The sequence below is a fragment of the Tenrec ecaudatus genome, chromosome 11 (assembly GCF_050624435.1).
Source record: "Tenrec ecaudatus isolate mTenEca1 chromosome 11, mTenEca1.hap1, whole genome shotgun sequence".
In the NCBI taxonomy this organism is placed as follows: domain Eukaryota; kingdom Metazoa; phylum Chordata; class Mammalia; order Afrosoricida; family Tenrecidae; genus Tenrec; species Tenrec ecaudatus.
Window position 1 is genome coordinate 244274 of NC_134540.1, and position 26796 is coordinate 271069.

At 43.9% G+C, this 26796-nt stretch overlaps 1 protein-coding gene and 1 pseudogene across 1 annotated transcript in view; both read left to right on the forward strand.

Moving 5' to 3' along the window:
• LOC142461119 (uncharacterized) overlaps positions 1-26796 on the forward strand; it is a 73138-nt gene that overhangs the window by 23003 nt on the left and 23339 nt on the right. Inside the window, exon 5 of the mRNA XM_075562737.1 lies at positions 4276-5129. Coding sequence (XP_075418852.1) covers positions 4276-5129 — 854 coding nt within the window. The remainder of the gene's footprint in view (positions 1-4275; positions 5130-26796) is intronic.
• LOC142461532 (MICOS complex subunit MIC13 pseudogene) lies at positions 7652-8027 on the forward strand (annotated as a pseudogene).

Sequence of the window (26796 nt, forward strand, 5' to 3'; positions counted from 1 at the left end):
TGCTGTGTTAACTAGAGAGCCAAATCCAGAGACCCTCATGTGTGAAGGAAAATGCTTTATATCACAAAGTCATTGTTTATTAAGGAAACAGCCCAGCGTAGTGTTTCATAAGTCCCTCTTCCTTGGGAGTGGGTTACTAGATAAACAAACCCTAGAGATGGAGAGTGGATGCTTGTTTGACCCTTGCCTCCTGGTAGTTTTTCTTCTTTGGCTGCAGTTTACTGGGTCGTTTTTAGAAAAAAATATGGGAAGCTAAAGTTTTGATTCTCTTCTTTGGTTATTCCTGTTAGAAATGGTGAAAATGAATGTGATTAACATATATTTAGAGCTCAGGGTGAAATTGTCACTTGAAGTTCTCAGAGACCATGTTGCTTAGCGAAAATGGCTGACAGAAGGTCAAAATGGGTGACAGAAAGCCTGGGCCTGGCTTGATTCAATCAGGGTCCTAAGGCCCTACTTTGTATCAATGGAATAGTTTAGATAAGGATTAAGATAGATAAGGATTGAACTTGACTGTTTTAATAATTGCATTTAGGATTTGCCTGTACTACTAGGTTTATACTATTTTCTTCTGTCTGTTATTGATATGACGATAGATAGAAATGATTATTGGGAAGTAAAAATAGAGAGCTTATAAGATTACTTGCCTTCAACCATGAAATTGGAATTTAAATGGGTTAGGACAGACCTGCAAAGGAGACTCTAAAAGGATATGCCCTACCCAGTGTCTTCAGTGCTCAGGACATTCTAAGGCAGCGGTTCCCAACCTGTGGGTCGCGACCCCTTTGGGGGGTTCGAATAACCTTTTCACAGGGGTCACCTAAGGCCATTGGAAAACATATTTCCGGTGGTCGTAGGAACCAAGACACCGCTCTGTTATTTGTCTCCAGGCGGGTCTGTCCATATGTAGAGACACCATACATGAGTTCCTGATGTGAAGACTGTTTGTTACCCATGCTACACCATGCTTCAAGGCAAAATTTCATTTATTTGTAATTTGAAATAAATATTTCATAGTATATAATTATATATTGTTTTTTGATTAATCACTATGCTTTATGTTCAATTTGTAACAGTGAAAATACATCTTGCATATCAGATGTTTACATTATGATTTGTAATAGTAGCAAAATTACAGTTATGAAGTAGCAACGAAAATAGTTTTATGGGTAGAGGGTAACCACAACATGAGGAACTGTATTAAAGTGTCGTGGCATTAGGAAGGTTGAGAACCACTTTTTTAAGGTGAAGAGACTTGCTTAGGGGGCTATTGATTGATTGAAGATTAATGGAATTCTTTGGCTTTTTGAATTTTGAACTAGTGGTTTGTGTCATTAGCTGGAAAAAATTTGTAGCCATAAAGAAACTTTCCTCTCTGGGACTGATGTTAAAGGGAGTCTGTAGGCGGGCTGAAATGCTTGCTAGGTGACCACCTGAGCCCACTTGTTGAATGAATAAAGAGACGAGTTGAGTCTGGCCACTGCCACCCATGGACCTGGTTCACAGGGACTAGAGAAGATGAGAGCAGGTTGACTGGTCTGAAGGGTGCTAGGTTTGTTGAGAATCTATGACAGGGCCCAGGGTCTAAAGGCAAGGCAGCCAATGGGCACCCTGTTGAGACTAAGTGAGGCAGCCCACGTTGGGGTGACCAGAACCCAACCAGATGGAGAGATTTTTTGAGCTTGTGAACTGTTGCATATTGCTGTCAATTATATGGATGGCCTGTTCTGCTTTGAATTTGCTTTTGGATGCAGACTGCACAGGTTCCAACTACAATGAAGGTTCTTCACATCAAAAATTAAGATTTTTCTCCTCAGAGCACTAAGTTGATGTACGAGGGCAGTACAGAAATTGGATACCCAAACTGGGGAGATAAAGGCATGAAGTGGTTGGCTGACAAACTCTCATAGGTGGGAGATTATCTTCATAGGATTGTGGTGTGGGTGTTCACATAAATAAAGGATAGTTTTCTCTTGCCCACTTATAGAATGTTATGTTTAAATGAGGGGGGCACATTTTTTAATTGTGTGCATTTGAATTTTATCCTGTTAGGTACAGATATGATTTTATTATTGCTTGTGTGAAATTATATAGGGCTAAAGAGTTGTGTGAAAGTGTCAAGTTAACAAAGGGTGGTCCGTGGTAGTTAGGTACCGTGTATACTCGTGTATATGCGGAGTTTTTCAGCACATTTTTATTGCAGTTTTTGTGGCAAAATTGGGTGCCTTGCCTGATATTCAGGTTGGCTTATACTCAAGTGTAAACGGTAAGCAGTTGTCAACTTGAGACTGTTATGAGTGAAGGGGTGGAGATTAGCCTGTCAATCAGGTCATAGATTGGTCACCTCATTGGGAGGTGCTAAAAAGATAAATAGCTCACTGGAAGCCAGATCCTCACTCTCTGCTTGACATTCCTGTTGACAAGCCACATGGAGACACATTGATGGAGACTCATGCCATTCCTGAGACACTTCCATAGCCACTGGATCCACAAGACTTTCCATCCCTTGGCCTGTGATCTTCCAGCATTTGGCATCATTGCATGTGTTGCTTGAGTCTCAAGAGAGGAATGTATATGGTGATATTGGACATAGGGGTTCTGGAGTTGATCTTTATTGGGCTGGGATGTTTTCTTAATATGCAGTTACTCCTTATAGTAAGCGCTTTCTTATATTCATATGAGTGCCTGTGAATTTGATTCTCTAGTCACTCCAGACTGACACACGGTTTTCCAGATTCAGGAGCAAAGTGCCAGTTCAAATTCAAAAAGGCCAAACGCTTTTTTCCCCCTTTTCCCTCTTCAGTGCGCCCATTGCTCTCTAAGCACGTCATTTCTAATGAGTCCTGAGCCCTCAAAGGCATATCTTTTCTATGCATGTTTTTAGACATTTCCTATATATACCCATTTATTAGAACCAATTTAATGGTTGAAGGCAGTGAATTTAGAAACACTCTATTCATACTTACAAAAAATCATTTCTATCATACAGTATATCAATAACAATAAACAGAAGAAAACAGTATAATCCTTGCATACCTAGGTGCTAAACTCAATTATCAAAATAGTCAAAATGAATTTTTTCTAATCTAAAATACCCCATTCATATGTAATATGGCCATAAGCCTCTGGCTGCATCAAGCCAGGGCCAGACCTTCAGTCATCCATTTGGACTAAGCAGCATGGCTCCAGAGAAGTTCCTGGGGCAATTCACATTAATCATATTCATTTTGACCCTTTGAGACGGGCATAACCAAAAGCAACTTTTAAGATTCAAAACCTTCACTTCAAATGTCCTTTGCAGAAACCAACCCCGTGAATAGTGTGGCCCTATCCGACCTCTGGCTAGCCAATGAAGAAAACCTATCATAAGGCAGAGGTCATTATAATGATTTGTTTCTGTAGTACCCCACTCTCCAGGTACCATAATGTGTTAGGTTGGGTAAACTAGAGGCACAAACCTAGAGACATTCATATATGTGTAAGAAAGAGCGTTTCTTCATGGGGAGCAGGGAGGAAGGGAAAAAAAAACGAGGAACTGATACCAAGGGCTCAAGTAGAAAGCAAATGTTTTGAGAATGATGAGGGGAATAAATGTACAAATGTGCTTGACACAATGGGTGTATGTGTGGATTGTGATAAGACTTGTATGAACCCCCAATTAAATGATTTTTTTAAAAAAGCTTTCTATCAATAATTAATATTCTATCAAAGAAACATCCCAGCATAGTATAACTTAAGTACGTAAATCCAATCCTAGTCCACAAGCCCCTCTTCAGACTCTTATTGCCACAAGCAGTGATGCAAAATGCAGGAAGATCACAAACCTGTGGCTGCAAAGTTGTCTGAATCCAGAGATGGTGTTTCTGGTAGCAATTAGGGTCAGCCAGTAGGAAACTGAAGGCGGAGAGAGAGGGGGAGGTTCCCAAGGCCTGGCAGGCTAAACTGTACCCCTACAGAAATACTTGCATGCATAGTAACACATATGGTGCACGCATCTCAAACTATTGTTACTATTAGGTTTGTTTTGATAGATGATTTTGCCATTTAGTGAGTTCATAAGTTTGTGAAATACTGAATAATTAAAAAATTTCACTTAACTACAATTAAAAACGACCAAAGTTTAGAAATAGAATGAGAATAATGGTAGATTATTTGTCAGATTATTTAATCTGAAATGTGAAATAATTCAAGGTAAAAAATATAATGTGTTTACTATGAGTAGTATTGTCAAAACTAAAAAATATATAATATTTGTTTGTTGCTGGTTTTTAACAGAAGGCATATGATAGAGAATGTCAGTGATGTCAATGAAGACTCTCAGTGTGGACAGTCCTTCAGCTGGGTTCTAGATGTCTCTGTGCTCAGAAGAACTCCTATAGAAGCCTACTCATCTTACCTTCAGTATGAAAAATCCTCCATGGATCATTCATTACTTACACACCATATCAGCTCTCACTTTGAATATGGTTCCTGTCAATACAAGGGATGTGAGGAAGTGTGCAGTTGGCCTCCTTACCCCAGGACCCCAGTGCAGACTGTTACCGGAAAGAAACCCCATGAATGTAGAGAATGTGGCAAAGCCTTTCGCTATCCCTCTCACCTCCGTACACATATGAGAAGTCACAATGGAGAAAGGCCTTATGAATGTCAGGAATGTGGGAAAGCCTTTGTTCAGTCTTCATCCCTCAATTGTCATATGAGAACTCACAGTGGAGAGAAGCCATATGGATGTAAGTTATGTGGGAAAGCCTTTCTTCAGTCTTCAGGCCTTATTGCACATATGAGAAGTCACAGTGGAGAGAGGCCTTATGAATGTCAGGAATGTGGGAAAGCCTTTGTTCGGTCTTCATCCCTCAATAGTCATATGAGAACTCACAGTGGGGAGAAGCCATATGGATGTAAGGAATGTGGGAAAGCCTTTAGTGTGTCCTCAAATGTCATTAAACACATGATAATTCACAGTGGAGAGAAGCCTTATAAATGTAAAGAATGTGGCAAATCCTTTTCTCACTATTCATCCCTCATCAGGCATTGGCGAATTCACAGTGGAGAGAGGCCTTATGAGTGTAAGGAATGCGGCAAAACCTTTCGTTGGTCCTCAGATTTTTCTATGCACAAGCACACTTGTGGTACAAAGAAGTCTTAAGGAAGGATGGTTTTCCACATACTGATGCTTCAAACTAAAAGTTCCTTCAAGTCTCTCATAAGAGAAAGCATCTCAGTGAGTAAGAAGGCAACAGAAATGCAAAAGAAGGGATCATGAAAATTACTTTGTGCATTTGGGGAAACAGTTTCATTGTAAGTATATATCTGCCTTAATAAATGGATAATTGTTCAGTCTCATGAGCAGCTGTGTACTTTCTCAGGTCACGCTAAATTTTACCTAAAATCTTTTTTTATCACAAGTAAGGATGTAGTGAGCAGCCTTGAACATATATGAGTTTATGGTTTTAAACTTTAAATTGGTGTTAAATTGCAATAAAATATGCTGATCTTATATTTGGATTGAGAGTGGTTTTTGGCTAATTGGTTTTTCTTTGCTTCCATGTTTTCCACTTTTACCCACTGAAAAGTTAAGAATTTTTTTTAAGGTACAGAGGCACACATCTCTTTTCTCAACCTTAAATAAGAAAACTCCAAACTAACATGATTTGTCAAAGTCTAACAGCTGGTTAATGACAAGGACTGGTCTTGGCTCCAGACTTCTAGTTCAGCTCAACCCAGTCTTTCTCTTAGAAGATACCGAGCTTGCCAATAGCAAGTCCAAAGGCAACCAAAATCAGGATTGCTGTTACTGCCTGCCTGACTGGCATTTTAATAGGAGCTGTTTCAACTCTCAGAAATTTCCCTTCTAAGTTCTTAACTCACGACTCACCCTGCTGATTTGATCCAGTAACCTTTGGTTCTGTTCAGACAGCTCTTGCACTGCCCCGGTTTTTTCTCGATCTGCTTCCCACTGGTGGACTTGCTGCCTCTCCAACTCGTCCTGGAGCTGCTTCACATCGCTTTCCACTCGGAAACTCGCCCTTCCCATTCTCCTTCTCGGTTCTCAAATCGTCGTCTTAGTTCATGCTTTTCTTGTTCTAAGTGCTCCAACTTGTCGGTCAGCTCCTTGTGCATTTGTTCGTACTGCCGGCTCATGTCCTGGCTCCTCTCCAGCAGCGCCTTGCCCAGCCGGGCTGCCAGCACCAGGTCCTTTTCCTTCTGCGGGATCACCGACAGCAGCTCGGGGTCCTGAGCGGGTGGCACCCGCGGCCCGGCCCCCTCGGCCGGTTCGGTCTGAGGCTGCTCCCCAGGATCGCACGGCCGCTCCCCGGCAGCCAGCAGTGCCAGCTCCTCCTCTAACGCCAGTTCCAGGTCCCCCGGGACCCAGCGAAGGAGACCAGGGCGGCGGCGGCGGCGGCGGTGGGGCTCGCAAAGACCTCCCCGGCCAGCCGCAGCGGTCAGCTCCATGCAGCAGGCGCTGTCCGGCTCCGCGGGTGCTGAAGCGCGGCCGGCCAAGCCCAGGCAGAAGGCGGACATGGCCCCAGCGCGGCGCCCGCAGCGGTGCGGCCCGGCCGGCACGCGCCAGGCTGCAGGGGAGGGGCCGCCCCGCGCGCCGCGCCACCGCCGCACGCACCCCCCCCCCCCCCCCGCCCGGGAGCCCTGGTTCGGTGCGCGCCGGCCGCCCCTCCCCCGCCCGCGGCACGCACCCCGCGCCCGGCCCCACCTGGCGGCGGGGAGGGAGGGAAGGAGGGTTCGGAGAGTAGGGAGGCCTCGGGGCCTCAGAGCGAGAGGTGATGGGTGAGGAGGGACGCCGCCGCCCGGCTCTCAGCCGCCCTGTTGCTGTCGCTGCCGCGCTCCATGTCCCTCGGCTCGGCGGCAGCCCCAGCGGCGGCGGCTGCTGCACGGGTAGAGGCGGCGGCACTACGTCGAGCACACCGCGCAGCCCGCGAAAAGTTAAGAATTTTACCCTTTGTAGTTTTTAAATTCTCATCGGGAGGTGCTTTTTGAGGCTTTATAAATAACTTACTTCATCTATTAACATTTTATTTTGTCTATTAACTTTGGATCCATTGATCATTATTCCCTGAAATTATCATCATTTTGAATTTGATGCTACTCTGTGCGACAGTGTCTAGCTGAGGCATCCAGTGCTCCTCTTATGCACTGATCTTGGGGTTCTGGTAGAATTCATGAACAAACCATTGCAGCTTCCCTTCAGAAGTTAAGATTAACCCACCTCCAACCAAAAGACGGTATTCACTAAGCAGGGGAGAATGCAACTGGTGGTGAGACTTAAACAACTTAACAACCAGTTCTTTGCCCTACTGGCTATTTTATGTTTAGCAAAAGATATTCCAAAAGGTGGTTTGCTATTTCATACATTTAGTACTTCAGTAAGCATATGAATAATAAAAGAGCTACCAAGCTCTAAGGACAATATTCCTGCTCAGAGTAGCCAATGTAAATAGGACCGTAGGGCCAGCCTCACCATGAGCCTCACTGACCCATAGCTCTATGGGGGACAACACTGGAGATAGTACAGGAATTGTTCTCAATCTGACCCCACCACACTGAAGCAAAACACTAAGGGCATGCAACAGAACAGCAAGGGGAAGAGAGCAACGAAGTCCCCAGAGAATACCAAAAATAGACTGTGGGGCTGGCAATGGTGGGCCAGGCATGGTCGGTGATGAGGTTTCTCATCAAGGGCAGTGTGGCAGGGGGCGCCGTCTACTTGGAGTACGACCAGCAGCTAATGAGCCCTCGCCACAAAAGCCGGCTGTCCTTCAAAAAGCCTAGGAGGTGGTCCCCCCAGCCATATACCACCAGTTCAGCCAGTACGTGAGCCAGCAAACAGATGTCATAGCTACCTCCCCCTCCAAAGTTGAACTTTTCCTTCCCGTGATTCCTGGAATTCAGGTGTCCTGAGGGTGATGTCAGTGCTGTCGGTGGCCCCCTCCAAGCCCTGGGACTACTCCAGGGAGAGCTGGAACTACCTCAAGGAGTATGCCAAAGAGCATTCCAAGTGGCAGGTTGGATGACGACACCTGTCCTGGCTAGGCCTTGGGAACAGGGACACCAGGGACAGGAAGACTCCAGGCTGGGACAACCTCCCAGCCCACCCCTGCCAAGTGCAGCTCGCAGCCTAGAGGGGCTAATAAAGGACTTTGGAAAGCCTTTTACAAAAAAATAGATTGTGGGGCCAAGGTGTGGCACCCCATTTGATGTGACTGGAAAACACCCCTAAAAGTCAAGAAACAGACCTTGAACTATTTATAGGCTTTTCTTTTTTTGTCATTTTGTTTTATTTTGTTTCATTTTGCTCTGTCTTGTTTTTGTGCTTATTATTGTCTCTGCATGTCTATCTAGATAAGAAAGGTGGGATAAATAATCCAGATGAGAAAACAATGGGAACAATGGATCCGGGTGTCCTGGGAGAGGAAAGGTAGGGTAAAAGAAAGTGAGTGTTAACAAACCCAGGGATAAAGGAACAACAAGTGGTCTGAAATCAATGGTGAGGAGGGTGTAGCATGGCTAGTAGGGCTTGATGAATGGCAATGTAACTGAGAGGAATTACTGAAACCCAAATGAAGGCTGAACATGATAGCGGGACAAGAGGAAAGTCAAAGGAAATAGAGGAAAGAACTAGGAGGAAAAGGGCCTTTATAGAGGTCTAAATATAGGCATGTGTAAACTATATATGATGATAGGGAAATATGTACATATATTTAAAGGTTTAGCATTAATGTAGCAGATGGGCTTTGGGCCTCTACTCAAGTACTCCCTCAACACAAGTACACTTTGTTCTAATAACCTGGCATTCCATGATGGTCACCTTCCCGACACGATCGCTGAAGACAAAGTAGGTGCATAAGCAAATGTTGTGAACAAAGTTGATGATGCCCTGTTATCAAAAGATATAGTGTTTGAGGTCTTATAGGCTTAAAGATAAATAAGCAACCATGTAGCTGAGAAGCAATAAAGTCCACCTGGAAGAAGCACACCTGCCTATGTGATCACGAGATGTCAAAGGGATCAGGTATCGGGTATCAAAGACCCAGAACAAAAAAATCATATCATTGTGAATGAGGGGGAGTGCAGAGGGGACACACAAAGCCCTTCTATAGACAATTGGATATCCCCTTACAGAAGGGTCTCGGGGAGGAGACGAGCCAGTCAGGGTGCAGTGTAGCACCGATGAAACATAACTTTCCTTTAGTTCTTTAATGCTTCCTCCACCCCCATCATGACCCCCATTCTACCTTACAAATCTGACTAGTCCAGAGCATGTACATGGGTACAAATCTGACTAGTCCAGAGCATGTACATGGGTACAGATAAGAGCTGGAAACAAAAGGAATCCAGGACAGATATACCCCTCAGGACCAATATTGAGAGTAGTGATACTAGGAGGGTAAGGTGAAGGTGTGGGATAAAAAGGGGAAACCCATCACAGTGATATATCTATAACCCCCTCCCAGGGGGATGGGCAACAGAACATTTGGGTGAAGTGAAACATCGGTCACTATAAGATTGTAAAAATAATATTTTAAAAATTATCAAGGGTTCATGAGGGAAGGAGGGAGGGGGAAAATGAGAAGCTGATACCAAGGGCTCAAGTAGAAAATGATGGCAACATGTACAAATGTGTGCTTGACACAATATAGATTGTGATAGCCCCCAATAAAATGATTTTTTAAACAATAATAATAAAAGGTACACAAAACCAGATTGTTAAAAAAATTTAAATATACTACTAATAAAAAGTATTAAGTAATAACTATGCAAAAAAATCAACTTGTTCAATGTGTTTATATATTGCTTCTTGGTAGATCTCACTTGCAAAATTCACTCCTCTGTGAGCATCTTTGATCGGCTGTGTGATTTATCCTCAACCATCCTTTCACTGTACGAGTAGGATCACATTCCTTTATAGCTAGGCCAGTTAGATAATAGTCATTTTGTTTGTTGTATTGAGAATGGACAACTTCTCTGAACACACAACATTGGTATTTGAAAAAACTCTTACGCTTCTCCTAAACTTAGAGTATGAATCCCTTGCCTCTGACCACATTCTGTAAAGGACATAGAGGGGTAGAGCCACCCCTCCAGTTCTGGAGGCCCCAAGCAAGTCTCTGGAAGATGGGTCAGGCTCCTAGGGACCTTGGGGGCTTTTACCTTTTTCTGACCAGTGACCCTTTTAGAGTGAGGTTTGAAGATAACTTCTGTTTTTTTCTGGGTCAGCTGTATTTTCACAAATCAGAACGCCTGCAGTGGGCTTAGGTGGGATACTTTGGGAGCTGCCTGAGCATATTTCTGGGTGTTCCTGCAAAAGCATAAAGCCTGTACATTTGGGACCTGGGACTGTTTCCCTTCTTGGAGCTGGAAAAGATCTAACTGCGAAATAGCATTGTATTCTAAAGATGTGCCTGGTCACTGAGCAAGGAGGAGTCCGCACAGCAGGTTTATTGAGCAGTAAGTACACACTAGGGACAGTCTCCCAGCAGAAATATGCTACCGAAAAGGTGAAAATAGTGAGACCCTGCCCAGATCTGACAGGCCCTTTAGATCTGTCTGGCAGGGACTTTTGTGTTCAGGGCTAGGGTTTTCAAAAAAAAAAAAGCTGTTGTCCCAGGTTGGCTAACAGATAAACATTGGCTCCTTTTGGCTGGGACCCAGCTATTTCCTTACTTGCCACATCCTGGGTGTTCAGTTTCACAGCCTCCCTGTTTCTGGTACGTGGTGACTCATCTGTCAGACTTGTTTGGTGGCTTTCCTTCTAATCACATTGACTCTGCTCAGAGAGGCACAGCTCACTTCACCCTGTCCAGACAAATTCTCCAGACAGCCTGCAGGAGCCCTGCTCCACCTCCTTCCACCATCTAGACACAGTTCCTGGTTCCTCTGCATAGGCCTAGAATAAGGGTGGGGGTGTGCTCACCTGGGTTTCCAGGAGATGTGGTCCACAATTGGCTCAGTCAGAAATTCATAGTCTAAATTCCACAAGCTCAGGTGGGAGGTCAGAGAAAATGGGAGCCTGGGGATGATTGTAAGAAGAAATAGCACAGTGAACTGGGCCCTGTGTAGCCAGAGCACAAAGGCCGAGTTCCTTTAGAAATTAGAAATTAATGTAATTGTTATTGAAATGGATTAAATAAAGGGGGATATTAAGTATGTCCATAGTGGAAAAAATGAAGAGCGAGTTGAGTTATTAAGACTTTTAGTATGTTTTTCTTTGTCCTCCTTTGCAGTGAGAATTAAGTAGAAGTAATAGGCCAGAGAACAGGCGTGCTTGTTAAAGAGTAACCAACCAGGGAAAAAGAAGCATCGAGTGAGGCATAAGTGTCTTTGAATATTCGTCTTTGGAAAATGTGTTAGGGTTCTCTAGAGAAACAAAACCACAATGCTAATAATTATATATGTAATATATATACACATACATACAGATAGATATATAACATAAATAACTAAATTATAAAGCAGTACAAATGACTCAGTGCAACTCACTCCTGTGAGATAGTTGTGAGACACTGGCAGTCCTTCAAGTCTTGAGGGCCGCCGGGTAGTCCTCTGTAGAGCAATTCAGGCAATCCAGGCACAGGCAGCAAACAGCAAAGCAGCTCACCAACAGTCAGCCAGATGATAGGGTCCAACAAACAGTCCCTAGCTCAAGAGCTATAAATTCCAATGGTGTGGCGAAGCAGGTCTTGAAGGAACCTTAAATTACAGCGACGTAGTCCATGGGTTAGGTTCCCACAGGTAGTATAGCTTGCAAATTGAGGCACAGAGCAACACACTGGTCTAATGATCGAAGAGCAAGATACAAAAAAGGCAAGGCTCACGGAGCCATTTATCTCTCCATTCTTCAATTAATCCCACATGTGTTTATCAGCCAGGTTGGCACAATAAACGAACTGCTTCAGAAGACAAATAGATTCCCCCAAAAGTAACTGAATTCAAAGGTACAGACCTTGTCTGAGTACTTTGAGCGCTAAGCAAACAGTAAAAAAAATTAGCTCAATAAGACATACATTCAGATATAAGATGATTTAAGGAAATGAGATACTGTGGTAATAACATAATCTGTTGCCAGTTTAAGATTTATGAGTGAAGGGGTGGAGTTTAGCCTGTCAATCAGGTCGCAGATTGATGACCTCATTTGGAAGCACTGAGGAGGTAAATCGTTCGTTGGAGGCGGGACGCTCACTTGCTTCCTGTGAGACATACCCACAAACAAGACACATGGAGCTACACTAGAGCCCTGGAGCTGGCTGAGTCACTTGGTTATTCCTGCCAGGGCTGAGATGCCTCCACTGCTACTGAATCCACAAGACTTTCCACCCACTGCCCTGTGATCTTCCTGCATTCAGCATCATTGCATGTGTTGGGTGAGTCTGAAGAAGAATTTATAGATTGGTTTTGGACAAATGAGCCAATATTCAGACTTATGGACTTGATCTGGACTGGGCTGGGATGTTTTCTCAATATTCAATTACTCTTGTATATTAAGCTCTTTCTTATACAAAGAGAGAGAGAAACCAAATTAAGCTTATTCTTATGTGAATTAAGCTTATTCGCATAGAAAATCAAGATATCCACATAGTTGGATTGAGGCTGCCCTGCAGACTCTCCACTGGTTCCTTGCTTCATGTCAGTATGTTGCATTCACGTCTAGGTGCACTGGGTTGAAATCTGGTCCCTCCCTTCCTGTGGAGATATAAACACCCTCCTTGGGTGAATAGTGCCCTTTTCCCTTGATACCCATGTCTCCCGCCCCCACCCCCCCGCCACCCACGCCTTTTTCTGCTCATTTTTAGTTGGCTGCTATATTGTGTCCCTGGATTGAGCCGGGCCCCTGCCATAGTGCCTCAACCTCACCCCAGGAATATATGTATATAGAAACTTTTCCCCTATGCCCCTTTTGCATTTTTAAGCTCATCTCAGTGGACTCATGTTGTACTTGTCCTTTTGCACTTGGCTTACTTCGCTTAGCATAACTTCCCTCCAGTTCTTCGCATGTGGCAATGTGTTTCATGCATTCATTGCTGCTTTTTAGGGATGCGTAGTGCTCCATTGTCTGTATGTACCACAGTTTTTAAAATCCATTCATCCGTGGAAATTTGGGTTGTTTCCAACTCCTTGCATTTGTGAACTGTGCCACAATGAACATTGGAGCACAGATGTCTGGCCGTGGTTTGTTTCTTGCCTCTTCTGGGTATATACCCAGTAAGGGGATTGCTGAATCATATGGTAGCTCAATTTCCATCTGTTTTAGAAATCACCAAATTGATTTCCATAGTGCCTGTAAATATCTACAGGTCCACCAGAAGTGGATGAGACTTTCTATCTCACCACAGCCCCTCCAACACTTGTTACTTTCTGATTTTTTGATTGGGTTATCTTTCTTTCTTTCTTCTTTTTTTTAAAAACATTTTATTAGGGGCTCATACAACTCTTATCACAATACATACATATACATACATCAATTGTATAAAGCACATCTGTACATTCTTTGCCCTAATCATTTTCTTTTTTTTCCCTTTTTCTTTTTTTACATTTTATTAGGGGCTCATACAACTCTTATCACAATGCATACATATACATACATCAATTGTATAAAGCACATCCGCACATTCCCTGCCCCAATCATTCTCAAAGCATTTGCTCTCCACTTAAGCCCTTTGCATCGGTCCTCTTTTTTTTCCCCTCCCTCCCCGCTCCCCCCCTCCCTCATGTGCCCTTGGTAATTTATACATTGTTATTTTGTCATATCTTGCCCTATCCGGAGTCTCCCTTCCCCCACTTCTCTGCCGCCCATCTCCCAGGGAGGTCACATGTGGATCCTTGTAATCAGTTCCCCCTTTCCAACCCACTCACCCTCCACTCTCCCAGCATCGCCCCTCACACCCTTGGTCCTGAAGGTATCATCCACCCTGGATTCCCTGTGCCTCCAGCCCCCATATGCACCAGTGTACAACCTCTGCCCTATCCAGTCCTGCAAGGTAGAATTCGGATCATGGTAGTTGTGGGGAGGAAGCATCCAGGATCTGGGGGAAAGCTGTGTTCTTCATCGGTACTACCTCGCACCCTGACTGACCCATCTCCTCTCCTAAACCCCTCTATGAGGGGATCTCCAGTGGCCGACACTTGGGCCTTGGGTCTCTACTCTGCACTTCCCCCTTCATTCAATATGGTATGTGTATATATATATATATATATATATATATATATATATATATATATATATATATATATATATATATATATACATATATACATATATACACATATACACATACATATATTTTTTTTTTTTTTGCATGATGCCTTATACCTGGTCCCTTTGGCACCTCGTGATTGCACCAGCTGGTGTGCTTCTTCCATGTGGGCTTTTTTGCTTCTGAGCTAGATGGCCGCTTGTTCACCTTCAAGCCTTTAAGACCCCAGACACTATCTCTTTTGATAGCCGGGCACCATCAGCTTTCTTCGCCACATTTGCTTATGCACCCATTTGTCTTCAGCGATCCTATCATGGGGGTGTGCAGCCAATGATATGATTTTTTTGTTCTTTGATGCCTGATAACTGATCCCTTCGGGACCACTCGATCACACAGGCTGGTGTGTTCTTCCATGTGGGCTTTGTTGCTTCTGAGCTAGATGGCCGCTTGTTTATCTTCAAGCCTTTAAGACCCCAGTCACTATCTCTTTTGATAGCCGGGCACCATCAACTTTCTTCACCACATTTACTTGTTCACCCACTTTGGCTTCAGCCGTTCTGTCAGGAGAATGAGCATCATAGAGTTGATTAGGCTATCTTTCAAGGCGTTAGGTGGTATCTCATGGTTGTTTTAATTTACATTTCTCTTATGGCTAAAGATCGGGAACATTTTCTTTTTTTCTTTTTTAAGAAATATTTTATTGGGAGCTTTTACATATATCATAACATTCCATCAATCACTTAAAACAGTATTGTACACTTGCTACCACAGTCGGTTTCAAACATTTTCTTTCTTTTTTTTTACATAGATGGCATATAATATTTTTAAAACACCATTAAACAATGTGTTATTTAAGGTTAAGTATAATATGAGGGGATTTTTTAAAGTGTAGAAAAAATGAATTAAAATATAATGACATCTTCCCACTTTTCCCCACTTCTTTTTTTAATCATTTTATTAGGGACTCATACACCACCCATCTCGGTCCACACATACATCAATTGTGTAAAGCACATTTGTGCATTCGTTGCCCTCATCATTCTCAAAACTTTTGCTCTCCACCCAAGCCCCTGGAATCAGGTCCTCTTTTCCCCCCTCCCTCATGAACCCCTGATAATTTATAAATTATTATTTTGTCATATCTGGCTCTGTTTGGGAACATTTTCCCATATGTTTATTGGCCATTCAGATTTCTGCCCTTGTGAAACTTCTGTTCAGGTCCTTTGCCCACCTCCTCAGTGGGCAATTAGCTTTTTTCTTTTTGTAAGCTAGCAGAGTACTGTAGATTTTTATTAATAAGGCCTTTGTCTGATGTGCCATTGCTGAAGATGTTTTCCCAGTCAGTGGGCTCTCGTATTATTGTCTTGGTGAATTCTTTCGATGTACACAGGTGTTTTATTTTCAGTATTTCCCACTTGTCAGTTTGTGACTCATCTGTGTTTGTGTCCTTCCCTATTTCTGATAGCCTGTGTATTCCCTGCGCCAATGTTCTCAGGTTTCTCTCAATTCCCTCATTGATGGCCCTAATAGTTTGTGATCTATGTTGAGTTTATTCTTGTGCATAGAATGAGGTAAGGATTCTTGCTTCATTTTTCTGCAGGTAGATATCCATTTTTTCCAGCACCATTTGTTGAAGACAGCATCTGCTTCCTATTTGATATTTTTGGGCCCTTATCAAAGATCAGTTGTCTGTATGCTGATGATTTTATTTCTGGATTTTGGTTATTTTCCATTGGTCTGAATATCTGTCATTATACTAATGCCACACTGTTTTGACCACTATGGCTGTATAATAGATGTTAAAGTCAGGTATAGCAAGCCCTCCCAATCTGTCCCTCTTGAGGAATTCTCTGCTAATTCTGGGCTTTTTCCCTCTCCATATGAAGTTGGTCATCAGTTTTTCCAATTCTTTGAAGAATGATGATGGTATTTGTATTGGGATAACATTAAACTTACATAGTGCCTTGGGCAGAACTGACATTTTTACTATATTGAGTCTTTCAGTCCACAAGCATGGGATATTCTTCCATTTGTCTTGGTTTCTTGTAATAGTGTTCTATAGTTTTCCTCATACAAATCTTTTGTTCTTTTCATCATGTGTATCCCTAGATATTTCAGTTTGTGTTTGGCTATTGTGAAGTGTACCACCTTTTTGATCCCCTCTTCAGTGGTCTTGTCCAATGTGTATAACAGTCTGATGGACTTCTGTTTCTTGATCTTGTATCCTGCCACTCTGTCATACTCCTCTGTTGCTTCCAGCACTCTCCTTGTGGAGCTTTTGGGATTTTCCATTTATAAAAATCATATCATCTGCAAATAACGATAGTTTCACCTCTTCCTTCCCCAGGCAAATACTTTTGATGTCTTTTCTGTGACATATGTTGTTAGCTAAGACTTCCACTACGATGTTAAATAAGAGCGGAGACAAGGGGCATCCTTGTCTGTTCCCTTTTCAGTGGGATTGTTTTTGTCTTTTCTCCATTGACTACCACATTGGCTGTTAATTTTTCATATATAGCTTGTATTATATTGAGGAATTTTCCTTCCATTCCTATCTTCTTGAGTATCTTAAACAGGAATTGGAGTTGGATGTTGTCAAATGCTTTTCCCTTATCTATCAATATTATCATGTGGTTCTTATACTTTTTAATGTCAATGTGGCGAATAATACTAATGGTCTTTCATATGTTGAACCATCCCTGCATCCCTCGTATGAATCAAGTACTCTGTCAAGGCCAGAACACTCTGTTCTAATAACTTGGCATTCCGTGATGTTCACCTTCCCAACATAATTGCAGAAGGCAAAATGGGTGCATAGAAAATGTGGTGAAGAAAGCTGATGGTGCCCGGTTATCAAAAGATATAGTGTATGGGTCTTCAAGGATCAAAGACAAATAAATGGTCATCTAGCTGAGAAGCAAGAGAGTGCACATGGAAGAAGCACACCAGCCTGTGTGATCATGAGGTGTCTATGGGATCAGGCATCAAGCATCAAAAACCAGAACAAAAATCATATCAATGTGAATGAGGGGGAGTGCAGAGTGGGGACCCAAAGCCCATCTGTAGACATTTGGACATCCCCTTACAGAAATGTCACAAGGAAGAGATGAGCCAGTCAGGGTGCACACATAAAACTTTCCTCCAGTTCTTTAATACTTTCCCCCTCCCTGCCTCACTATCATGATCCCAATTCTACCTTACAAATCCAGCTAGCCAGAGTTTGTACATGGGTACAGATAAGAGCTGGAAACACAGGAATCCAGGAAAAACCCCTCAGGACCAAGAATGAGAGTAGGGATACCAGGAGGGGCAGGGGAAAGTGGAGGATGAAAGGGGGAAGTGATCACAATGATCTACATATAACCACTCCCTGGGGGACAGACAACAGAAAAGTGGGTGGAGGGAGACCGGTTAGTGTAAGATATGTAAAAATAATATTTTATAAATTATCAAGGGTTAAGGAGGGAGGGAGTGGGGGAGGGAGAGGAAAAATGAGGAACTGATAGCAAGGGCTCAAGTAGAAAATGTTTTGAAAATGATGATGGCAAAAATGTACAAATGTGCTTGACACAGTGGATATATATATATGTATTGTGATAAGAGCTATATGAACCTTCAATAAAATGATTTTTAAAAAGGAAAACCAAAATACATTGTTCCATTGTGCTATTAGCATTTGAATCACAATGACCAGACTTTTGTAGTAACAATGGTATTGAAGGTGAGAGTCTGCAGATGGATTTTGGGCTTCCGGTGTGCTCCATAGCCTTTTACAAATTGTGTATTCATAATTAAGTTCTCTTTCCCGTCATATTTGTATTTTGTTGTTGTTATCTTTGGATCACACAGGCAGGTATGCTTCTTTGATGTGGATTTAGTTGAAGGCTCACTTAGATGGCTGCTTGTTTGAATACAAGCCTTTAAGAATCCAGACGCTATTGCAATGAAAAGCCGGCCTCCATCTATTTTCTTCACCACGCTTTGCTGTAACTCTCGTATCTTCAGTGATTTCTTCATGAGGGTGAGTACTGAGCAGAGCCAGCTTAGCATCATTTTGCATGTGATAGATGGTTCATGGATGCTAGGCAGGCGGTCCACCACATTGCCTGGCAAACTGGGTAGATGATTACTTGACCTGAGAACAGAAACCTGCCTCCATCTTGGTGCTTATGTTTTCCACACTGGACTCAAACAACATTTTCCTTTTGTGATCTACTAACTTTACTCAGTACAACAGTTTCCATGTCCCTCCATGTCATGAAGGGTTTTCTACTTTCATACCAGTTTTTTGGGGATGCCTAGTATCCCATTGTGTGTATGTACAAGAGCTTAGTTTTCAGTTTTATTGGTACATAATCCACATGTCACACAATTCAGTAGTTCAATCACATCAAGAAGAATTTTACAATGATTACCACAATATTTTTAAGTTTTTTCTTTTTTCTCATGGTTAACTCACTTTTAAAATGAGTTGTGTAATCACAATCAGGTCTACTGCTCCGTTCCCCATCCTAAATATATTGTTTGTTTCCCAAATCCCTTCACCCTCTCTCTCCCAGCCCCACCATTACATCCCCCATGAACCCTTGCATCAGTTCTTATCCCTATGCATCCATTCCTTATGCACTTCCCAAACTGAAAAACCCAACACAAATGATTGTCTGAATGGAGTCATGTGGGCAAATTGAAGGGTCCCACTTCCCAGCAGAAAACTGGCCAAACGGAGCCGAGAAGGAACAACCAACGCAGCCTCAGGTTCCGGTACACAGAGCACCGCAAGAAGCTGACAGACTGTTCTCGGGAAGGCTTGTAGCACCTGCCCCCTTGGACAGTTTCTTCACCCCCAGGTACCTTCTTTTCAAAACCCTGCACCCTGACCACCAGCTGCTACTTCCCTGGGCTACTTGCTAGCCCAGGGAATCTTGTCCAGGAGCTTCCCTCTATTAAAGCTATTTCTGTTTTTGCTCTCCCTATGTCCTGTCATTCATGTGTGTCTGCCTCCTCGTGCCTCAGTTTACCTTACAATGATAAAAGACAAAAACAAAATAAAGTGCCAAGGATAAAATAATAATAATGTAAAGATAAAATGACAAATTATGAGTAAGAAATACAAGACCATCATCAAAATTTAAAAGCCAGGGAATAAGTTTTTGTCATGGAACAAGCAAGAAATACTTACACTTAGTAAGTTCATTTTCATCCAGCATAATCAAGATGACAATGATCTATGTTATAGTAAGTGTGTTAGAGACCTTTGCCTGTGGCTATAGTGGGAATGCTATGGGCTTAATTTGACTAGTCAGTATAGGTGTTGGCCTCCCACTGTCCCATAGCCGTCAACAAATTGGGCATTCGGAGTTTAAGTCACGATACTTGTCCCTTCGTCATATTTGAATTTTGTTATTGTCATCTTTGGATCATACATGCTGGTGTGCCTTTTCCATGTGGATTTATTTGACTCCTTACTTAGATGACTGCTTGTTTAAACACAAGTCTTTAAGACCGTAGACACTATTCCATTTGATAGCCGTACACCATCTTCTTTTTTACCACCCCCTGCTGGAGGGTGAGAATCAAGCCTTATAATTAACTGCCCTTCGATTGGGGCTGAGAGCCCATAATCCCTGTGCTTGTCCAGGGGATATGACGGACTCAGGTTTACTGTGGCGGTCATAGGTCTGTTCCTTTCTGAGAGGCTAGCCGGGAGGGTTCCTGAGGGGCTCTCAGCAGTAAGAGGCGGGCAGGGACCCCGAGTCAGTAGGCCCATGCCGGAGCAGGTTAACCCATATGGTGAGGCAACCAGTCCATTCCAATTTTAGGGGTCAGACACAGGGTTTCTGAGACTGTAAATCAGTACAGGCTCCAGTTAGACCCATCTCAGAATGGAGTAAAAGGAGAAGAATCATATTCCCTTGGAGGCTGGAGAAAATCAAAACTTCACGAGGCCACCTCTGCCAACAACAGCAACAAACCAACCAGCAACCAAAAACGATATCCTCCTGACTTCCTCCTGCGGGCCACAGAGGCGACGAGGAAACAGCGTGACCTACAAGAGGCTGGAGAAAATCAAAACTTCATGAGGCCACCTCTGCCAACAACAGCAACAAACCAACCAGCAAAGTAAAACTGTGTGATAAGGAAGTTGCGTAAGTTGAGTCGGAAATAAAACTATCAGACGACAGGATATGCCCAAATTTGTGTAAATGTCAGCCTCATAGCAAAATATTCCGCTTTTGTACACTGTGGCTTTTAGAAAAAACACTTGCTGATACTACAAGTTTTTTGGGGGAAAAACTGCAAACTAAGGATAATGCAAAGATCGTCTTTTTAAAAAAAGACACCTGTGTGTTACACCTATAAAAGCTTGTCCCAGGTCAAAGCTCAGGGTCCACACTCAGTACTCCACAGAGTCTGCTGTGGTCCCTTAGTGCTGAGTCTGGGTTTGAACCCAATAAACCTTGAGCTGTACTCAGCCTCTGTTTATCCTGTTTATTCAACAACCTGCCTACAACATTTGGAGGTTCCACCGAGATAGCTAGAGGTTTATGGGCCAAACCACCTAGTGTTTCTAAAAAGTGCACTCTCTACGGCTATGTCTGGGTGCAGGGTGCAGTGGAAGCCCCCCAGCTGGGTCCCCCCCTCAAGGCATCGGGTGTAGAGCCTCAGGAAATCTGCTCGGTTATGAAGCACCTGTGTTTGTCTGTTATTATTTGTTCTGTATTTTAGTGTCTGTCTGTTTTGTGGCCCTCACTCTTCCTCCTACAGGAATAGAATCATCCCAAGGAAAACATCAGTCCACCCCACTCGACCTCTTGTTGGCCCACTGACCTCTGTGGAAGAACGGAGATGCCTCCTGTGGGGAGACAGTCAATCATAGTACCTTATTGACATTTTGCTCCTATGATTGGCCCAAGTTTAAGCTTGGGTGCCCCCCTGAAGGCACTTTTAATCTTTCACTTCATTACCCTATTTGAGCTCTCATTCTAGGTCAAGTCCAAGCAAAGGCTGCCATCCTGACCAGCTCATCTATATCACCCTCTGGATTAATATTATAAGTCTAAACCTTCCTGGGTAAAAACCCTTCCCGAGTTCTCATCACCTCTGCCCCCCATACTAGGGCCCAGACACCTGCCAGGGAGAAACCTGTGCCTGTCTTACAAGATTCCACCCCTAAAAACTTTCCACCCCCTTATCCTGTTCCCAGATAGCCTGCCCTGCCCTTGAGCCCCACGGGAGCTCAAGTACTGCTGCAGTCCCATCCTGACCCCAAAACTCATACCCGAGACAGAGTTTGTTTTTATCCCAGTCCCCCAACTAAACCTATTCTACCCCTCCGTGAGATAAGACCACCTTCAGGAGCCAAGGCATCCTTTCATAATTTAGGCTCCTTTTTCTACCTCTGACTTTTATAACTGGAAACACCAGCACCCACCTTTTTGTACTGACTTGATTTCACTTTTTTAATCCATCATTTCCACTCTAGCCCACTTGGGATAACTGTCAGCAACTGCTTCAGACTCTTTACAGCCAAAGAGCATGATTGAATCCCAGGGCTCTCCTGAAGCAAGTTCCAGGGGTAATGGTCGCCTGAGCCAGACCCCCCAAAATTGGAAATTGTGCTCCCTTTGCGCCGTCCAGTTTGAGACCCGAATCACACTGAAGGTAGCGAAAGCCCCCTTGCGTACCGCCAGACTCTGTTAAGTGGTCTCCGGGAGGCTGCATGCCACCCTATCAATCTGTCTAAAGTTACTCATGTGATTCAGGGCAGGATAAGATCCCGGCCACCTATTTAGAAAAGTTGTTTAAGGGCTACTGGCTATATACCCCAATGCGCCCAGAGGCACTCAATAACCAAAACGGTGTTATCCAAGCTTTTGTAGCACAGGCAGCCCAAGACATCAGGAAAAAGCTTAAAAAACTAGGAAGATTTGCAGGTAAAAAATATTAGTAAGTTAATAAAAATAGCAAAAAAGACATAACAATAAGGACCCCCCAGAAGAGAGACAGGCTAAAGCAGTAGCCAGAGTACTTGCCCTAACCACAGGGGAACAGGGCCTGGCCCGGGCTCAGGAAACCAGCTCTCACAAGCCCCTGGGCAAAAATGAATGTGCTTTTTACAAGGGGAAACAAGACATTGGAAATCCAAAGTGAGCTCAACAAGGAAACCAGCCCCACCAGGCAAAGACCCCACCCATTCTATTATTGAAAATGGAACGACCCCCCTCCCAGAGCCCATAATAATCCAAATAGTGGGGGGCAGGCCTGTCACATTGCCTGTAAACACAGGAGCAACTCACTCAATCCTCAAGGAAACAGCGGGCCCCATCAGCAAAAAGAAGACTGCTATCCAAGCAGTAACAGGCAAGTTGAAAACAGCCACCTGGACTACAGGGAGGAAAATACACCTGGGAAAAGGTGAGGTTGAACACTCTTTCCTCCCGTGCCAGACAGTCCCTCCCCTCTTCTAGAGAGACTTGCGCAAACTTAGGAGGTGATCATCTTTCAGCCAGACCATATCCAAACGGCATCGGGAGAGCCCCACGGAAAAGTCCCCTGAAGGGTCTCGGTGACTCTTGTTTAGGATGACAGTTACCTCTTGACAGGCACCAAGCCTTCCTCTCGAGCACGTAAGAGAAGACTGTTTACTGACTGAAGTCTTCCGGGGGTGTTGCCAGAAGATAACCCCGTGCAGCCCCGTGCCTCCAGTCGGGGTTCAGCTAAACCCTGGAGATCAACACTTGGCATGCGGTAACGGCTTGCTGTGACAGCCTCCAGCCAGGGGATCTCCAATGCGTGCCTAATTCAGTACCAGGCTATCCTCTTACAGCCTCTACGGCCGTGGTTCTCCACCTTCTTAATGCGCGACCCTTGAATACGGCGCCTCATGTGACGATGACCCCCAATCATAACATTATTGTCGTTGCTACTGTTAGGAATTGGGCAACCCCTGTGAAAGGATCATTCAACACCCCCACCTCCAAAGGGGTCGCGACCCACAGGTTGAGAACCACTGCCCTGGAATCACTTTTTTTTTTTTTTTCCAGCTGCACTGCAGCTACATCCAGCCCCCTGCTACCTGAGGCCGACTAATCCCACTGACCCCGAATCCCAGCCCAGCCTCCCCGATACTGCACAAGAAGCCTGAACTCTGCACGGACAGAGCACTTTCCTCAAAGATGCAGTCAGGATGGCTGGAGCTGCAGCGCTCACCGACGATTGTTTGTGGTCTGTACCTGGGCGAGGCAGGTAAAACTAATCACCCGGACACGCGCTCTTCAGATGGCAGAAAGTAAGAAAGTAAATGTTTAAACTAATAAGTCAATACGCGCTCGCCATGCTTCATGTAAAAGATAATATAGATTTTTTAAAGGTCTTCTAACCTCAAAAAGGACTGATAGTTTAAAAAAATTACATCTGTTAAAAGCTGTGTGGGCACCCAGCCAAGTGTCTGTTACGCATTGCCCTGGTCACCAAAAGGACTGCTCACACCCAGTGGCCCCGGACAACCGAAAGGCAGCTCAAGCAGCAGCTTTCAGAACGGACCTAGCACTGGCGGGTCTAAGGCCCCTTCGCTGACAGCTCTAGCCAAAAAGAAAGTGCATGTATCCCCCAGGAGCACCGTTTGACAGTCAAAGTCAAAGACGCATAAAGCAACTGCATGCTTATACGCATCTAGGTTCCAGTAAGCTAGCTGCGCTGACCCAATTACATTATTAGGCGCCCCCGACTCACCAACACAGCAAAAAAGTGGCGACTGCTTCCCAGAGTTGCCTGCAAGTAAATGCTCCACCTGCTGGTGCTCCTCACCGGCTGGAATGCGGGACCACAGCTGTAAGGTAGGAAAGCACGGGAAAGTCAATTTCACAGAAATTAAGTAGGAGCAATAAAATTACAGATGTTTGTTAGTTTTTTGTAAATGCTTTTTCAAGTTAAGTAAAGGCATTCCCCACCAAAACAAAACAAAACCCTGCTCAGGTAGTAGGTCAAAAGTAGTTAAATGAAATAGTCCCTAGGTGGGGGGTTCTTGGGGGGTCCCTGACACCATAGGGTCAGACATTGGACCCAGATTTGTTGCTAAAACTATACAAATATTAAGGAAAATTTTAAGCACAAATTGGAAATTACGCAGTGCCTATCACCCTTAGAGCTCAGGGCAAGTTAAAAGGATGAATGAAACCCTAAAAAAAGACCCTAGCTAAATTAACTCTAGAAACTGGCAATGAATAGGTACTCTCCTACCCTCAGCAATGTTATGTGTCTGTTGCACCCCATTTAAAGCCCAGTTAACCCCATTTAAAAATGTAAGACAAAGTCCACCTTTAGTACCCCTACCAACTAATGCTTTAAACACTAAGTTGTCCAACCAAGCTTTTATACAGAAATTTCAGGCCCTCCTCCTAGTACAAGTTAAAGATTAAAGGAACGCCAAGGCAAAGGACCAGAACTCCAGGCCCCCAGATGAATCCCCCTATTATAACCCAGGACACCTGCTTGTAGTTAAAGACATGGGTGGATGAACAATCTGGAGGAGAAAACAATGGGACCGACAGTTCCGGAGAGACAGGGGAGAGGGGGAGTGGGGGGAAATGTAGTGGTACTAACAAACCCAGGGACAAGGGAACAATAAGTGATCAAATTGGTGGTGAGGAGGGCATAGGAGGCCTGGTAGGACTTGATCAAGACCAATGTAACCAAGAGGAATTACTGAAACCCAGATGAAGGCTGAACATGATAGTGGGACAAGAGGAAAGTCAAAGGAAATAGAGGAAAGAGCCAGGAGGCAAAGGGCATTTATAAAGGTCTAAATAAAGGCATGTACATATCAAATATATTTATATATGAGGATCTGGAAATAGCTCTATGTACATATATGTATAGGTTTAGTATTAAGGTAGCAGATGGACATTGGGCCTCTACTCAAGTACTCCCTCAATGCAAGAACACTTTGTTGTATTAAACTGGCATTCCATGATGCTCACCTTCCCAACACAATCGCTGAACACAAAGCGGATGAAAAACTATATGTGAAGAAAGCTGATTGTGCCCGGCTATCAAAAGATGTAGCATCTGGGGTCTTAAAGACTTGAAGGTAAACAAGCGGCCATCTAGCTCAGAAGCAACAAATCCCACACAAAAGAAGCACAGAAGCCTGCATGAACATGAGATGTCAAAGGGATCAGTTATCAGGCATCATCAGAACAAAAAATCATATCATTGTGAATAAGGGGGAGTGTGGAGTGGAGACCCAAAGCCCAGCTGTAGGCAATTGGACATCCCTTTATGAAAGGGTTGCAGGGAGGAGACGAGCCAATCAGGGTGCACTGTAGCAACGATGAAACATACAACTTTCCTCTAGTTCCTAAATGCTTCCCCCCGCCCCACTATCATGATCCCAATTCTACCTTACAAATCCAGCTAGACCAGAGGATGTACACTGATACATATAGGAAATGGAAACACAGGGAATCCAGGATGGATGATCCCTTCAGGACCAGTGGTGAGAGTGGTGATACCAGAAGGGTCGGGGATAGTGGGGTGGAAAGGGACAACCAATTACAAGGATCTACATGTGACCTCCTCCCTGGGGGACGGACAAGAGAAAAGTGGGTAAAGGGAGATGTCACGTGGTGTAAGATATGAAAATAATAATTTATAAATTATCAAGGGTTCATGAGGGAGGGGGATATGGGAAGGGAGAGGGAAAAATGAGGAGCTGATGCCAGGGGCTTAAGTGGAGGGCAAATATTTTGGGAATGATGAGGGCAATGAATGTACAAATGTGCTTTACACAATTGATGTATATATGGATTGTGATGAGTTGTATGAGCCCCTAATAAAATGATTTTTTTTAAAAGACATGGGTCCACTCGTTAAGAGCCCCACTGGCTTACACTGTTGTTCTTTCTTCCCCTACTGCCATCCAGCTGGCCACAGATCCACTGGAACCACTCAAAGCCAGCACCTCCTGATGTCTCCAAGTGCTGGAAGGTTCAGCAGCACCTGTCAGAGGATCCACTAAAGTTGACCATTACCTCAAGCCATAACCCTCATCTCTGTGATCCTGGTGCAGCCACTTTGACCACTCCTAGTGACCACCAGCCACAGGCCAGTGAAAGCCTCATGGACACTGATACTAAAAGCGGATGCATCGTCTCTTCCTATGAGGGTTACCAACGTCCCATATTCAGGCTTGACTTGTGTCAGTTGTGCCCAACTGACAACAAATCATGGACAACAAATAAAAATTTTAGCATGGGAGCTACAAAATGGGCTGGTGTCACTGGTGGGGCTGAAGAAACAGTGCATAAAACTTTTTAAAAGCACAATAAAAAGTGTGGTGATCTCAGAGATGAAAAGTCTTGGCAGGAAACTGAAGCCTATGTGTGCCTCATCACCGGTCCCAGATCCTGCCATAGTGAAGCACAGCTTCATTGCACGTCATGGAGCTGTGTCACAGAAGCCACTGGATAAACTGTTTCCCCCTCTGACCCATATTTTTTTTTTCAGCAAAGAGATGAATTTAACTAAATCCTGTAAATTAACCCAATGTAACCCATATTGCATTCAACTCTAAAAGTATGATCCAACCTTA